The 16,272-nt window shown below is 45.3% G+C and overlaps 1 protein-coding gene across 1 annotated transcript; it reads left to right on the top strand.

Moving 5' to 3' along the window:
* The first annotated feature begins 208 nt into the window (after nt 1-208).
* On the top strand, nt 209-1,240 carry FANCF (FA complementation group F). The gene has a single exon (XM_065404542.1). The coding sequence runs from the start codon at nt 209-211 to the stop codon at nt 1,238-1,240; it is 1,032 nt and encodes a 343-aa protein (XP_065260614.1).
* Nucleotides 1,241-16,272: the final 15,032 nt, after the last annotated feature.

The following is a 16,272-nucleotide window of genomic DNA, read 5'->3' as shown; positions in this document are numbered from 1 at the left end:
CAGCCACGCTCCCTAAGTCCCGAGTCCTTCCCCCAGTGATCTACGGGAAGCGGAAGTCAATTGGCAGGGGACTGACATCAGCATCAGCCAATGGGATTGCAGAGCTCACCTCAAGCGGGTTCCGATTGGGCTACCTCGCGGGCGGAAGGCAGAGCCGCTGTTCAAACTTGCGGCGGGAAGCGCGGGGGGGCCCAGGCCAGCCGTCGCCATGGAGACGCTGTTGTGGCAGGTGGAGCAGCTGCCCGGGCTCCTGGCCGTGTCCCGCTCGGGGCAGGTCCGGGACTGGGACCCGCCAACCCTGGACAGAGCCCTGCAGTGGGGCCGCTACTTCCAGCACCTGCACGGCCGCTTCCGCGCCCAGCCCCGGCTCCGGGCCGCCCTGGGGCAGCGGCTCCGCCGAGGGCAGCCGGGGCCGCCGCTAGGCTTCGGACACCTGGGGCGCTGCCCGGAGCTGCTGGGCCTAGCGCTGCTGGGTAACCGGGCGCTGCCGCCCGCCGCCTGCCACCGCCTCCTGCGGAGCTTGCTGCTGCCGCCCAGCGGCCAGGCTACCCCGGGGCCCTGCAGCCTCGGCCTCCTGGCCCGGCGCAGGGCCGCCGTCCAGCTGCTGCCGTCGCCCAGCCCAGCCCCGGCGCGCCCTGAGGAGCTGGAGCCGTCGCTGCGGACCGAGGCCCAGCTGCTACTGTCCCGGCTGCAGGAAGACGAGGAGGAGGAGCAGGGACCGGCGGGTGTCCTGGAGCATCTGCCCGGACCTAAGGTCTACCGGGTGCTGGCGGCGCTGCTGCTGGAGCAGGCCGGGGACAACGCTGGCAGAGAGGGGGCCAGCTGGGCAGAGCACAGGGAGGGGCCCAGGCCGGCTGCGGCGGTGCTCTCCTGGCTGCTCGGGGACCCAGGCCGCCTCTCCGCTTTCTGCCGCCTCCTCCCGGGCTCCCTCCTCGTTGCCCTTTCTGCCCGATACCCCCAGCTGGGCACCCCTTACTTGCATCTCCTTACCAGCTGGGGCAGCCGCTTGCGCTACGATCCCCTGCGCGGCCAGTGGGCCAGCAGCCGCTGCCCTAGTGAGGACGAGTTCTCCTGGGAAGAGCTGCGGGAGCGCTTCAGCTGCTTCATGAGGGGACCTGACCCGCTCCGAGAGGCTGCCCTGGCTTCTCTGAAAAATCTGAAGATCCAGGATGGAGACTTCGAAGTCTGCGGCCTGAGTGTCTGGACTGACCTGTTGCTGGAGATGGAGGCACCTCTCTAAAGACACTCCAGCGTTAGCCCGGAGGAGGAGGAGGAAAGGACTAGAACATTAAATAGGTTTCATATGAAATTAAATGGCCTGAAATCCAAGAAACCGGAGTAACTTTCTTTTCTCCATAACTAACATCAAAGCCAACTGGATTATATCTTGTTTGGAGTGAAAAGGCAACTTTGTGATCAGATTGCATGCCATAAAACTTAAGTAAGTTAGCAAAGAGTGCCTAAGGGATTGGGTTCTGCTCTTGCACATGCTGGTGTAAACCTGGACTGACTCCCCCCACAGGAGTTACCCATGTAAAATCTGTGTAAATGGGCTCAGAATCAGGCCCCTTACATCTAGTCAAGTAGTTCCCAGTTTAATTTCTCTTACACTGAGAACAAGTTGACTAGGAATCCTTCTTCTTTCCTCTTCCAATTTGTTTTCTTCCCACCACCTCTTATGTCTTTGCCAGCTCTGATATTCTCCAATACTAATGGTTGGGCTATTTGGTTTAAGGATACCCTTAATTCTGCTGATCACTAACAGGAAATGCTTCCATCCCCTATTGGCACTATTGCTACAAAAGTAAAGTGTGCAAATACCTTAAAATATAGAGAAACTAGCTTAACTTTCTGTGTGTTGAAAAGTTAGAAGTTGAACTGTGTATTGCCATGGGTACAGTGTGTTGACATTTGTCTGTTTCTAGCAGTTGCAGACTGGCAGAGTACAAAAAGGGGAAAGGGACTTTTTTGTCTCACCTTTTTAGGATGCTCATAATTCCAAGTTAAATGTATTCTTCGCTATCACCTTGTCTTTCAGTGGTGGTTTATTTTTGCCTTTTCTTTTTTTTTTTTTTTTTTCCTTCATGCTTCGAAATATCCTAGGCACAATGTGAGTAGGAGTGCAGAGGTCAGAGGAGATTTCATGCCCAGTGGGAAAGAGTCAAGAAAGCATACATAAAGCCTGCTGATTTGATCTTTTATCAATCACCATGTGGCATGTTTGTTACTATATTGCAGTGGAAACTTCATTTTCCTGTCCTATTTGTTTATAACTATGAATGGATACTCAGTAGCTTAGCTTTTTGTTGAAAGTTTCTTTCACCAAACTGGAACCAGAATGGGAGAGTAGAAATACCTTCTTTCAATGGGTTGGGCAACAGACTTCTTCTTTCCCTCCTAGATGATTACTGAAGGACCTGCTTGTCTTAATTGTCTTTATTAAACTGTGACTTTGATCACAATCTCTATGTGGGAAAATAATTACTGGTCAGGATTTGCTAAATGAAGGCTAGATGTGGAAACTGACCATGAACTATAAAATGGGCATTATCCTAACACAAAAGCAACTGGCTCCTGCAGTTTACTGTGAAAAGTCTAGGTTAACTGCTCAGTTTTTTTAAATAAAACACTTTGTTACACAAAGCAAGAAGTGGAATGTTACAGGTATGAACATGGAAGGTATTTGACCTACAGCCTCAATATACTTCTGAGCTATGATGCTATCTAACTGCACAGAAAAATAAACAGTAAATCTGTTTTGCAAAGCAATTGAAATGCTGTATGGTGATGATACAGGGCCAAATCACGACCTCTCTACGTCTGTGGGTGAGCAGTTAATTGATGAGACTACCCAGGTAATGTTACTACTTGTGTGAGTGACTGCTCATCAGTGGACCATAAAGGGGGGAATCATAATCTGGCTTATTGTGAGCCAATCAGTAAAATGACACCTTCATTAAGATATCTGAAAAATGCTTTAGATTGTTTGTTTAAAAGCACTATGTAAATGGAATATGCTGATGTAGAACAATTTTAAGAATTCTGGCAAGTCTAGTCTAAGCTGAGAGCAAATTTGTATGGGCAAATTGTAAACCTATGAAAATAGGAAACTATACTATAAACCCCTTAATTAAAAGACCTTTCCTTATTATAGTGATACTAGATGAGAGAGAGAGAGAGAGCAGAAGCTCCTTCTCAGTGAAGCTTGAGTTATCTGGTAGTACTGAGTTCATCTTCAACCCAATGTGGCCCATTAAAGCAAGGAATTTCTGCTGCCAGAACATTCAGGCCCCTGCATATCACCCACTTAATGAGGTTCTTACAGAGGTGTGATGTTTTTTTATTTTTGTTTGTTTGTTTTAATCAAAGCTGAACATCTAAGCCTGTTCCTATTGTTGCCTTACTGACATTTTGCAGAATACACATAAATTTCAAAGCACAAATAAATATACAATAAATGATTCAAATAAAATACCATTGAGACTTTTGGTAAATTACAGGAACCCTAGCATTCCTTTGCTGTGCCACAAAATGTTGCAAATATTCTGTTGCTGTGGAAATCTTATTCCTTAACCTCATATTTGATAATTTAACAATCCTACTTATCAGACAGCATGATGAAAACCAAAACTGTTTGCAAGGGGAATTATAATTAGCAAATATTTTCTATTCCTGTTTTAACTTAAAATCTAGCAGAGCTAACATAATTTATATTTTATAGTTCCACTCCCCTTAAACTCCTGGCATACTAGTGAAGTAGTAAATATGTATATCAGGCTCCTACTTCTGCTTTCTCAACCTGTTGAATCAAGTTTTATCCTGTATTTTCATACCTTGTTGGCACCTGCTTCTTGCTGTTATACAGGGAAAGAATACCATGGCATCAAATTTTCACTTTGTACTTTATCTCTCGGTAAGTATACTGAAGCTACTACCTTTTCCAGAGTCTTACTGAATTATCCTGGAATTTCAAACCATACCCTGGATGGGAATAATTTGTTGCTACCAGTAGTGCAGCATGTGCAACATCTAGATCAGTGATACTCGGACTGAGGCTCATGAGCCGCAAGTGGCTCTTTAATGTGTCTCCTGCAGCTCTTTGCAGCATTGGGTCTGGTTCTGTTCAATATCTTAATCAATGATTTAGATACTAGCATAGAGAGTACACTTATAAAGTTTGCGGACAATACCAAGCTGGGAGGGGTTGTAAGTGCTTTGGAGGATAGGATTAAAATTCAAAATGATCTGGACAAATTCGAGAAATGGTCTGAAGTAAATAGGATGAAATTCAATAAGGACAAATGCAAAGTACTCCACTTAGGAAGGAACAATCAATTGCACACCTTCAAAATGGGAAATGACTGCCTAGGAAGAAGTATTGTGAAAAGGGACCTGAGGGTCAGAGAGGATTACAAGCTAAATATGAGTTAACAGTTTAACGCTGTTGCAAAAAAAGCAAATATCATTCTTGGATGTATTAGCAGGAGTATTGTAAGCAAGACACAGGAAGTAATTCTTCCTCTCTACTCCACGCTGATTGGGCCTCAACTGGAGTATTGTGTCCAGTTCTGGGTGCCACATTTCAGAAAAGATGTGGACAAATTGGAGAAAGTCCGTAGAAGAGCAACAAAAATGATTAAAGGTCTAGAAAACATGACCTATGAGGGAAGATTGAAAAAATTGGGTTTGTTTAGTCTGGAGAAGAGAAGACTGTTATGTCCCCTCTCAGTTTTCCAAGTACGTAAAAGCTTGTTAGGAGGAGGAGGAGGGAGAAAAATTGTTCGTAACCTCTGAAGATAAGACAAGAAGCAATGGGCTTAAATTGCAGCAAGGGTGGTTTAGGTTAGACATTAGGAAAAACTTCCTAACTGTCAGAGTGGTTAAGCACCGGAATAAATTGCCTAGGGAAGTGGTGGAATCTCCATCATTGGAGATTTTTAAGAGCAGGTTGGACAAACACCTGTCAGGGATGGACTAGATAATACTTAATCCTGCCTTGAGTGCAGGGAACTGGACTAGATGACCTCTCGAGGTCCTTTCCAGTTCTATGATTCTATCATATTAAAACTATGATTTAATTGTTAACCAATCAGGATGCTTTTACTATGTTATTAATCAATTGTGGTTGATAAAATAATACTTGGTCAGTCATTTTGCTGTGAGAAATGTATAGTAAATTCAACCATGAATTCACACTACTGTGCTTCTTTTGGGTAATGTTGATTGCTTATTTGGCTTCTGAACCATTGAGGTCTGATTATCACTGATCTAGATGTTGCTTTACATCATGTAATGTTATTCTATTTTTAAACAATGGCAATTGTATACTCCAAAAATTAAAGTATTTTCCTATGTTATATGGCACTGAGTGCACTACCTGTGAGATTATATTTTTCCTTTGTCTTCCAACCCCAAGAGCAGTCATAACTTCCAATTACATATTAAAGAATCTGTCATCTTGAAACACGTTTAAAATGTTAGTTTTAACAATGGTAAACACAAACACCTAAGATTCATCTAGCTGAAAGAAATAAGAGGCCATTGGCACCTTACATAAGGGTCATCACCGGTGAAAATCCACCAATGACCGCAACAATGGGAATTTTAACCAAAAAATTGTTGTGTATATACAAGGTCAGTATCTGTTTTAAATTTACTCTTTAAGTAGCTAATATTGTCCTAACTCTTCTTTTTATCATGTTTGACTGAACTTTCCTTTTGATCTAGTTTATATTCAGCTGAACTGGGTCTGATCAGCCTTTTGTGTGGGGGTTTTTGTTTTGCCATTCACAAGGAGTAAGAAGTCGTATGAACTGCCCTGATGGAAAATGCAAAGCAGTACAACAAAGAGATGGAAAATGTACACTGATGCTTTTAGCACTGTCAGTTTTATGTTGAATGAAGTGCCTTTTTTTTGATAGACATATAAAATGTGTTAACATTTGAACAAACTGCCTCTGTGTATTCACAAAAACTTTAGAAAATTAACATGTAGCATATAAACTTGATGAAAGTAGCATTTTCTTGATGCTGAAGGTCATATAAACATCTTGAGAATCACGTGCATAGCAGTGTGGGAAAATGGGCCACGTTGTAATGGTTAATACAGTGTATATTACACTTTGTTGCTTTTAAAAAGCTGTTTATCGTGTTAAATGCACAATATATTTGGATAATAAAGAATGTCCATGTTCTGGACACTTATTCTTATTTCTGCTACCTATCGACTGAAGTTATAATTTTTAATCAAATTATCGCTCCTGTTGCCTTCCAAGTCTGTGACAGGTGTGGTCTTAATAGGCAACTCCTGAGTTATAATTGCTGTTTGACCTTGGTTAGTTAATTCCTCACTTGGTTTTCTCCATCTGTAAAATGGGGATACTGCTGAACTAGCTGTTGGGAGCACTTTGGGGCTGGGGGTTGGCTGGAGGGGAAAACAAACATCATCTTTGAAAGTGGAGCAGTTTTGCCACTGACTAGGCTAAACTAATTTTGATTGATTTCTGCACACCTTGGCCACTAGAGGGTGCTTATATTATTGTAGGACTTAAACAAATACTGAGAATTAGAAGCGGGGAAAAACAGTACTGGGCTAACCTAAGTTAGTCACCCTGAGGAATAGTGGAATCTTTGTTGTTTGGACTTCCAGATTCTGCCTGATTGTTTCCTTCTCAGAGGGATGAAAATGAGGTGCTCCCACTCTCACAATTTTAGACACCTATTCTGTATCCTGAAATGTCTGTAGCCTGGCCTATCTGTGAACAGATCAAATTTATCCCTCTTTACTTGTACTTTTTGGATTGCTGACACTCCACTGTACCCTCAGTGGGGGCTGATGACTATTCAGTGGGTCACAGAATAAAACATTTAGTCCTTTACTGAAGTCAATAGGGAGTTCTGTTATTGACTAGGGATTGGCTCAGGTCTTTAGCACTGACCTCATTGATCATTAATTTGCACTTGGAATCCCTGCCCCCCCTCTTTTTGGGTCGGAGAGGCAAATAAAGATGTGAGAAATGGACAAAGATGCTGTCCTCCTGCAGCAGCTGTTTGTTTGGAACATCCACAAAGGAGTTTCTGCAGTGTCAAGTGTGGAATCAAGATGCATTTGCCTTGTTCTTGATGTGTTGCTCTTTGTTCCATTTTACATGTTTCTAAATTAACTATCAACTCAGGAAAGGGAATAGATGGATCAGTGAAGATCTCGGCTTAATGTGCAGCTGTTGTCAAAAACGCAAGCAAGATGTTAAGATGCATAAGGAATGGGATAGAGAATACAGAAAATATACCACTACATATAAATCAGGACTGCAGCCTCTTTTGAAATAGTGTGTGTGGTAGTGGTCGCTCCATTTCAAACAGGATATTACAGAACTAGAGAGGATCCAGAGAAAGTCAGCACAAATGATGAGCATGAAAAATAACTTTCATACCAGGAAATTGGGATGTTTACTGGTGGAGACAAAAATTAATATAAGTATATAATGAAGCAGGGAAAGCAAGCAGGGAGCTTTTGTTCTCCCAGTCTGACAATACAATATGGGATGCTAAACAAATTAAAAGGTGTCAAATTCAAAACAGTTACATGGAAATAACTTCACACAGGGCATAATTTGTCTGAGGGACTCATTGCCACAGGATGTCATCGAGGACAAGAATTAGCTAGATTTAAAAAGATTTTCATTTATATGGATGAAAAGAATATTCAGAATTGTAGCTAAAGTTAGCTGATGTTGAGAGGGATATTAAACCTTTATTTTTCCGTGTTTAAAACAATCTCTAGTTAATAGGGATTAGGATTATCCCCCATCTGTCTATTGCAGGGTTCTTGCACCTTCTGAAAAATGTGATGCTGTTCACTGTCAGAGAACAGAATACTGACCTAGATGGACCTCATGTTTGAGCCACTATGATAACTCCTGTGATGCAGAAAGGAGTAAGTAGTCCTTAAAGGCTAAAAAGTATAGAGAACATGAGTTTAAACTGTATCCAGGCCTTGCTGTATTTTGCAGCTATGGAATTTACTATTAAGTCCATTCCTTGCCACAAAATTATGCTCCAGAATTGAAGCTTTCACTTAATTTTTTTTCTAGCCCTATGATAGTATAAAAAGATTCCAAGCATAAGCAAACTGTAAACCAATGCAGTGGTGTCTTCCTAAGGCCTGGTCTACACTAGGAGTTTATGTCGAATTTAGCGCCGTTACATCGAATTAACTATGCACCCGTCCACACCACGAAGCTATTTAGTTTGACATTGAGGTCTCTTAAATTCGACTTCTGTACTCCTCCCCAACAAGGGGAGTAGCGCTAAATTCGACATGGCCATATCGAATTAGGCTTGGTGTGGATGGAAATCGACGGTAATAGCTCCGGGAGCTATCCCACAGTGCACCACTCTGTGGACGCTCTGGACAGCAGTCCGAGCTCGGATGCTCTGACCAGCCACACAGGAAAAGCCCCGGGAAAATTTGAATTCCTTTTCCTGTCTGCGCAGTTTGAATCTCATTTCCTGTTTGGACATCGTGGCGAGCTGAGCAGCACTGGCAACGATGCAGAGCTCTCCAGCAGAGATGGCCATGCAATCTCAGAATAGCAAGAGGGCCCCAGCATGGACTGATCGGGAAGTCTTGGATCTGATCGCTGTGTGGGGCGATGAGTCCGTGCTTTCCGAGCTGCGATCGAAAAGACGGAATGCAAAGATCTACGAGAAGATCTCAAAAGCCATGGCAGAGAGAGGATACAGCCGGGATGCAACGCAGTGCCGCGTGAAAATCAAGGAGCTGAGACAAGGCTACCAGAAGACCAAAGAGGCAAACGGACGCTCCGGATCCCAGCCCCAGACATCCCGTTTCTACGAGGCACTGCATTCCATCCTAGGTGCGGCCGCCACCACTACCCCACCACTGACCGTGGACTCTGAGGATGGGATATTGTCGACGGCCGCTTCCTCGGACATGTTAGCGGACGGGGAAGATGAGGAAGGAGATGAGGAGGACGAGGCAGTCAACAGCGCTTACAACGCTAATTTCCCTGACAGCCAGGATCTCTTCATCACCCTTACAGAGATCCCCTACCAACCGTCCCCAGCCGTTAACCCGGACACAGAATCAGGGAAAGGATCAGTCAGTAAGTGTGTTAAACATGTAAACATTTATTTTTAACAGAACAGGAATATTAACAATATTAACAATGAGTTTTTCATGATTAGTTTGCCCTAGGCGCTTAACGTTTCAGTCCTTGGCAGTGCAACTACTGAAAAAAAAATCTAACAATGTCCGGTTTAGCATGATTGTTCTGCCCTAGCCGCTCTACTGTTTAGTCCCTGCCAGTGCAGCTACAGTAAAATGCGGTCTATATGTCCGGGGATAGAGCAGAAATCCTCCAGGGACATCTCCACGAAGCTCTCCTGGAGGTAATTGGAAAGCCTTTGCATGAGGTTCCTTGGGAGAGCGGCCTTATTGGGTCCTCCGTAGTAGGAAACGTTTCCGCGCCAGGAGACAAGCAAGTACTCGGGAATCATTGCCTTGCAGAGCATGGCGGCATACGGCCCTGGTCTTTGCAGGCTTTCCCGAAGCATCCTTTCTTTCTCCGTCTCTGAAATCCTCATCAGAGTGGTGTCGCTCATGGTGACCTGCTTTGAATTAGGTAGGGGAATGTTAGTATTGGGACTGCTTGCCTGTTCCTTTACAGAACTGTAACCGGTGGCTTACAGCCACGCGGTGGAGGCGGGAGAGGGGCAGCATACAGGGATCTTTCCCTGGGACAGCCGCGAGGGGGTGGGACAGGGGCAGAGTTCATGCTTGCCGGATTGCTGGCAGCAGGGACTGGCATTGCTTTCAACGTGAAAGAAGGCCAGTGCTATTATTAAAGTTTTGAGCAGCCACAAGTCTACGGCTTACCATGTCAGCCTGTTACCCAAATTCCACTGTCCTGTCCCGCTTCTCTGATCTGCACTGCAAGATCCCAGGCACTGAATGCGAAGGCCGAAAATTCGACCTTGTCCTGAGTGCGCATGTGATAGGTGCTGTGCATGGTCTATGTTCTTTGTTCACCCAAAAATTTATCTTTCTGAGGAATTCACTCCCTTTTTCCCATCCCACAGCTGCGACTGTCTCCCGACCTCCCCTGGCATCACACTCCCAGAGGCTAGCGCAGATTAGGCGTAGGAAGAAGAGGACACGGGAGGACATGTTCTCGGAACTTATGGGCTGCTCCCGAGCCCAGGCAGCCCAGCAGACCCAGTGGAGGGAGAACTTGTCCCAAATGCACCGATCACACACGGAACGGGAGGAGAGGTGGCGGCAGGAAGACCAGCAGGCGACTCAAACGCTGCTTGGACTAATGAGGGAGCAAACGGACAGGCTCCGGCGCCTTGTGGATGTTCTGCAGGACCGGAGGCAGGAGGACAGAGCCCCGCTGCAGTCTATCTGTAACCGCCCTCCCCCGCCAAACCAAGTCCCATACCCCCCTCGCCCAAAGTCCAAAGAAGGAGGGGCGGCAGAGTCCGTGAAAACTCTCACTCCACCCCTGCAGACTGCTCAAGTACCACAAGGCTCTCATTCCCCAAAATTTGATAAGTCCTTTCCTTCCCGCCTCACCCAAGCCCCCGTCCAAGTTTCATCCCCCAGTTTCATGTGTAGTTGCTAATAAAAAATACGTTTCTGTTAAATGTTACTGTTTCCATCATGTTCTTTTAGAGGAGAGTCTGTCTGAAGGGGGAGGAAGGGGTTTGGTAATTGGACAGGACAGTCACCTTTACCGGGGTACAGAGGCGGGGGCAGGTTCAGCAGCAGGGCGCACACACATTGCAGTCACTAGTTACCCTGGTCAGTCTGGGAGGTGGTTTTCATGTTCTGTGGGGGGTGGGGGGAGGGCTCTGTGACTTTGTGGCGGGGGAGGGCAGTTAGAGATCTTATGCAGCGGTCCTTATCCTGGATCACAGAGCCACGCAGCAGGGGATCTGTAACCGTCCTCCCCCTGCCACAAAGTCACATAGCCCCCCCCACACAGAGTCCCAAACAGGAGGGGTGGCAGGCTCCGTTGAAACAACCAGTCCACCACTGCGGAGCCTGTCATTCCTGGAGTTTAGAAGCGTCCTTTGCATCACTACACTACACCCGCTCCCCACCATGTCTGCATCCCAGGTTCAACACTTTACCGAGAAAACAGTAATAAAGAAAACGATGTTCATTAACAAAATTCAAGTGATTTTATTTTTAAACGTGTGTTGGAAGGGGGGAACGGGGTATGTAACTGGAGAGGATAATGAATATTTACTTGGTAAAGAAACGGGGGCAGGTTCAGCTTCTCTGTACACAAACTTAATAGTCACAGGTTACCCTGCTCACTCAGGAACCTAGCTTTCAAAGCCTCCCGGATGCACAGCGCGTCCCGCTGGGCTCTTCTAATCGCCCGGCTGTCTGGCTGGGCGTAATCAGCAGCCAGGCTATTTGCCTCAACCTCCCACCCCGCCATAAAGGTCTCCCCCTTGCTCTCACACAGATTGTGGAGCACACAGCAAGCTGCAATAACAATGGGGATATTGGTTTCGCTGAGATCACAGCGAGTCAGTAAGGTTCTCCATCTCCCCTTGAGACGGCCAAAAGCACACTCCACCACCATTCTGCACTTGCTCAGCCAGTAGTTGAACAGTTCTTTTTCAGTGTCCAGGGCGCCAGTATAGGGCTTCATGAGCCAGGGCATTAGCGGGTAGGCTGGGTCCCCGAGGATCACTATAGGCATCTCCACATCCCCGAGAGTTATTTTGTGGTCCGGGAAGTAAATACCTTCCTGCAGCCATCTAAACAGACCAGAGTTCCTGAAAACACGAGCGTCATGAACCTTGCCCGGCCATCCGACGTTGATGTTTGTAAAACGTCCCCTATGGTCCACCAGTGCTTGCAGCACCATTGAAAAGTAGCCCTTTCGGTTAATGTACTGGCTGGCCTGGTGGATAGGGATGTGAGTTCCATCTATAGCCCCACCGCAGTTTGGGAATCCCATCGCGGCGAAGCCATCTATGATGACCTGCGCGTTTCCCAGGGTCACTACCTTTGAGAGCAGTAGCTCAAGGATTGCGTTGGCTACTTGCATGACAACAACCCCCACGGTAGATTTGCCCACGCCAAAGTGGTTCGCGACTGACTGGTAGCTGTCTGGCGTTGCAAGCTTCCAGAGGGCTATGGCCACTCGCTTCTGGACAGTCATGGCTGCTCGCATCCGGGTGTCATTGCACTTCAGGGCAGGGGACAGCAACTCACAAAGTTCCATGAAAGTCCCCTTCCGCATGCGAAAGTTTCGCAGCCACTGTGATTCATCCCAGACCTGCAGCACTATGCGGTCCCACCAGTCCGTGCTTGTTTCCCGGGCCCAGAATCGCCGTTCCACAACATCCACATGACCCATTGCCACCATGATGTCCTCGGCGCGGGGTCCCGTGCTTTCTGACAGGTCTGTGCCACTCTCAGACTTCAGGTCCTCACCGCGCTGCCGTAGCCTCCTCGCCCGATTTCTCAGCATCTGCCTCTGGGAAAGGTGGATGATAAGGTGCGAGGTGTTGACAACGGCCATAACTGCAGCGATGGTCGCAGCGGGCTCCATGCTCGCAGTGCTGTGGCGTCCGCGCTGTCACTGACCAGAAAAGTGCGCAAACTGATTTCCCGCCGGCGCTTTCAGGGAGGGAGGGCGGGAGTGACGGTCGGATGACGACAGTTACCCAAAAGCACCCTCGACACATTTTTTTACCCAGAAGGCATTGGTGGCTCAACCCAGAATTCCAATAGGCAGCGGGGACTGCGGGAACTGTGGGATAGCTGCCCACAGTGCACCGCTTCCAATGTCGACGCTTGCCCCGTTAGTGTGGACTCACAAAGTCGAATTACTGTCCTTAGTGTGGACACACACGTTCGACTTTGTAATATCGATTCCACATATTTGATTTAAGTAAAATCGAACTACTCTCATAGTGTAGACATACCCTAAGTCTATACTATCCTATCTATACTATCAATAACTCAGAAGTGTTAGAGCAAGTTTTCTTTTTAATCTAATCACTTTAGACACATCCTCTGTCCTGTTACACTTGTGTATTGTTTCTAGGATCTGGCTGGCATGTAGTTATGCATGGAAGACTACATAGTTTCCAGGCCTCCATCTAAGTAGGCCTCAATTCAGACCACTAGCAGTAACACTCCTATGCGTAACTGAAGTATATTGGAGCCAGGCTGGGGTCATCAACTATAACCAGATTCCTTTTTCTAGAACAGGACTAACTTGTGGCCACCGATGTCGTTAGTCAGACCCACCTTCCATTTAGCAATATGGGAGAGTAGAGTTAGGATGGTCACAATGCACTGACATCTGTTCATGACTTCCAGTTTGAGAATAGATCCTGCCTCTACAGAGAAGCATTCTGAGTAAGCTAATGCTTGTTGGTGACCTATGAAGCAATAGCTAATCCTCATTGAACCAGAGAAATCCTTGTGTGTTCTCTGAGCTCAAACAAGTGATTCAAAATATTACCGTGTGCAAGTGGAAGAGAAACTGTCAATGTTGAGTGCCTTTTTCTTCATATAAAATAGTGAAGATGCATGCTTTGGTGGACTTACCTTTATTAAAATTCACAACTTTTACGGCCTCAATAAGTACCATTTTCAAGTCAACTGCAATCTTCTTTGCCACTAGAACTTCCTGGTGAATTAAACAATATGTCCAAATGGTTTGGGATGCAGTTGACTCTTGATTCTTGTCATAAAGTCGCTGTTTTTCCCTTTCTCAGATTAGGCACCCTCAGCGCAAATACCAATACAGTAATGTCAATCCAACCGATCTACAAGAGCTGATAGTTGGAATACTTCAAAGAATTTTGTTCCCTTGTTGCACATGCTCTTCGTGAACTGAAAAACAGAATTCAAAACATATAGGAGTGGGAAGGATCCATACTGATCAAATGGTAAAAGTTGTGCAGAAGATAATCTGCAGCTTCATTCAGCTGTACTAAAGACATATTGGCTTTCCTGAACTTTTCTAAACCGCTCTTTCCAAATATTTGCACCCAGGTCATGAATTCTCCAACTACCTATCAATGGAGAAAGAGAGTTGCTTTGACTCTGGCAGCGGAAGATCGTATCGTAGTGTGACGTTATTGACATGAACTGTGATCGTATAGATCATTGTTGCAACCAGGGTCCTGTGGTTGCACCAGGTCTTGTACAGAGGAGGTGAAGAGGGGTGTCTATGGAAAGGTTGTAATTTGCTGGTTATGATTATGCTGTCTGTATGTGTGTATCACTTTTGTATTTGAAGTTATGAATATTGGCTATGTACTTTGTGTCTCAAAGAAACTTATTGGAACATCTCTGGGGGTGAGATTTCATCTGTAATCAGTTTCTTAATGTATTAGACTTAGTCTTGCATGTTTTTGTTTTATTTTGCTTGGTAATTTACAGGTTGGGTCAGAGACCCTCTTGGGACTGTCACCTGATAGGCTCAGAGGTAGTCTCAGCATGTTTTCCCTGCCAGCTTGCGACTTCAAAACCCTGCCTTGTTGAGCCAGACATGCTAGCCTGCTGCAAACATAGATCCAGGTCTGAGCCACGTCCCCCAAAGCTGCAGGCTTTAACTGAAAACCACTTAGCAGGTATTCCTGTCTCCAGCACCCAGATACCCAGTTCCCAATGGGATCCAAACCCCAAATAAATCTGTTTTACTCTGTATAAAGCTTATACAGGATAAACTTATAAATTGCCCACCCTCTATAACACTGATAGAGAGATATGTACAGCTGTTTGCTCCCCTAGGTATTAGTCACTAACTGTGGGTTCAATAATAAGCAAACATGATTTTATTAAATAAAAAAAGTAGGATTTAAGTGGTTCCAAGTAGTAATAGACAGAACAAAGTACGTTACCAAGCAAAATAAAACAAAAACACACAAGACTAAGCCTAATCCATTAAGAAACTCAATACATCTGAAATCTCACCACCAGAGATGTTCCAATAAGCTTCTTTCACAGACTGGACTCCTTCCTAGTTTGGGTCCAGCAATCACTCACACCCCTGTAGTTACTGTCCTTTGTTCCAGTTTCTTTCAGGCATCTCTTTGGGGTGGAGAAGCCATCTCTTAAGCCAGCTGAAGACAAAATGGAGGGGTTTTCAGGGCCTTTTATATTCTTTCTCCTGTGGGTGGAAACCCCTTTGTTCTCCTGTGCAAAATCACAGCAACAAGATGGAGTTTGTAGCCACCTGGTCAAGTCACATGTCCATGAATGATTCAGCTTTTTGCAGGCCAATGCCATTGTTTACATGTTAGTTTGAACATTCCCAGGAAAGCTCAGATGTGGATTGGCATCTCCCAAAGTCCATTGTCAATTAAGTGTTTCTTGATTGGGCACTTACTGAGATTAGTCCTTTCTCAAGAAGCTGACCAAATGCTTCACCGAGGCTACTTAGAATCAAGCACATTGAGATACAAGTACATATCCAATATTCATAACTTCAAATACAAAAATGATACACACATACACACATCATAATCATAACCAGCAAACTACAACCTTTCCATTGACACCCCACTTGACTTCTTCTGTACAAGACCTGGTGCAACCACAGGACCCTGGTTGCAACAATGATCTATATGGTCACAGTTCAGGTCAATAACATCACATGTAGGACTAACAATATCTAAGGCACATGGTGCAATCAATATTTCTTCAATCATGAGGCTTGGCAGCTTTTGCTATTCATGGAGCTACACAAAGATACTAAATCTGATGTATGGAGTGTTTTCATGTTTACAGTATTGCCAGATAATAAAACAATCTGTTTGAAGAATTCAAAGAATTTCTTTCATAAAGATGGTTACTTGCTTTCCAAATGGTTTAGTGCTCATTCCCTCTAATGGCTGTCTGCATGCCTATAATATTTTGCCAGCTACTGCAACAACATCTTTGCAGTACTGCGGTAGCTGGCAAGCATTCTAGTGCATGCTTTAGTTTGAGACTGCCAGAGAGAAAACTAAGGATTCATTCAAGAAAGGAAAATTGTAAGAAAAGAACAGTGGGTATTACCATCCTGTTGCTTTTCTCCATGCAACAGTGGAGGTAGCATGCACTGTAATCTAATTGCTCCTTGTGAGGAAAACTGTAGAGCAAGAGGAGCTATAGACAAGTCCCAGGAGGGCAGGGAGATAGCATACACAATGTCAGACGCCTGGCTGCAGCAAAATGGCAAATTCTATTCGAAAAATGCTCCATGCCATAGCATACTGGAA

This window comes from Emys orbicularis, chromosome 4 (genome assembly GCF_028017835.1).
Source record: "Emys orbicularis isolate rEmyOrb1 chromosome 4, rEmyOrb1.hap1, whole genome shotgun sequence".
NCBI classification, from domain to species: domain Eukaryota; kingdom Metazoa; phylum Chordata; order Testudines; family Emydidae; genus Emys; species Emys orbicularis.
This window is presented reverse-complemented; position numbering and strand designations above follow the sequence as displayed.

Excerpts from the sequence above, each read along its gene's own strand:
- FANCF (XM_065404542.1), top strand. The coding sequence starts at position 209 with ATGGAGACGCTGTTGTGGCAGGTGGAGCAGCTGCCCGGGCTCCTGGCC.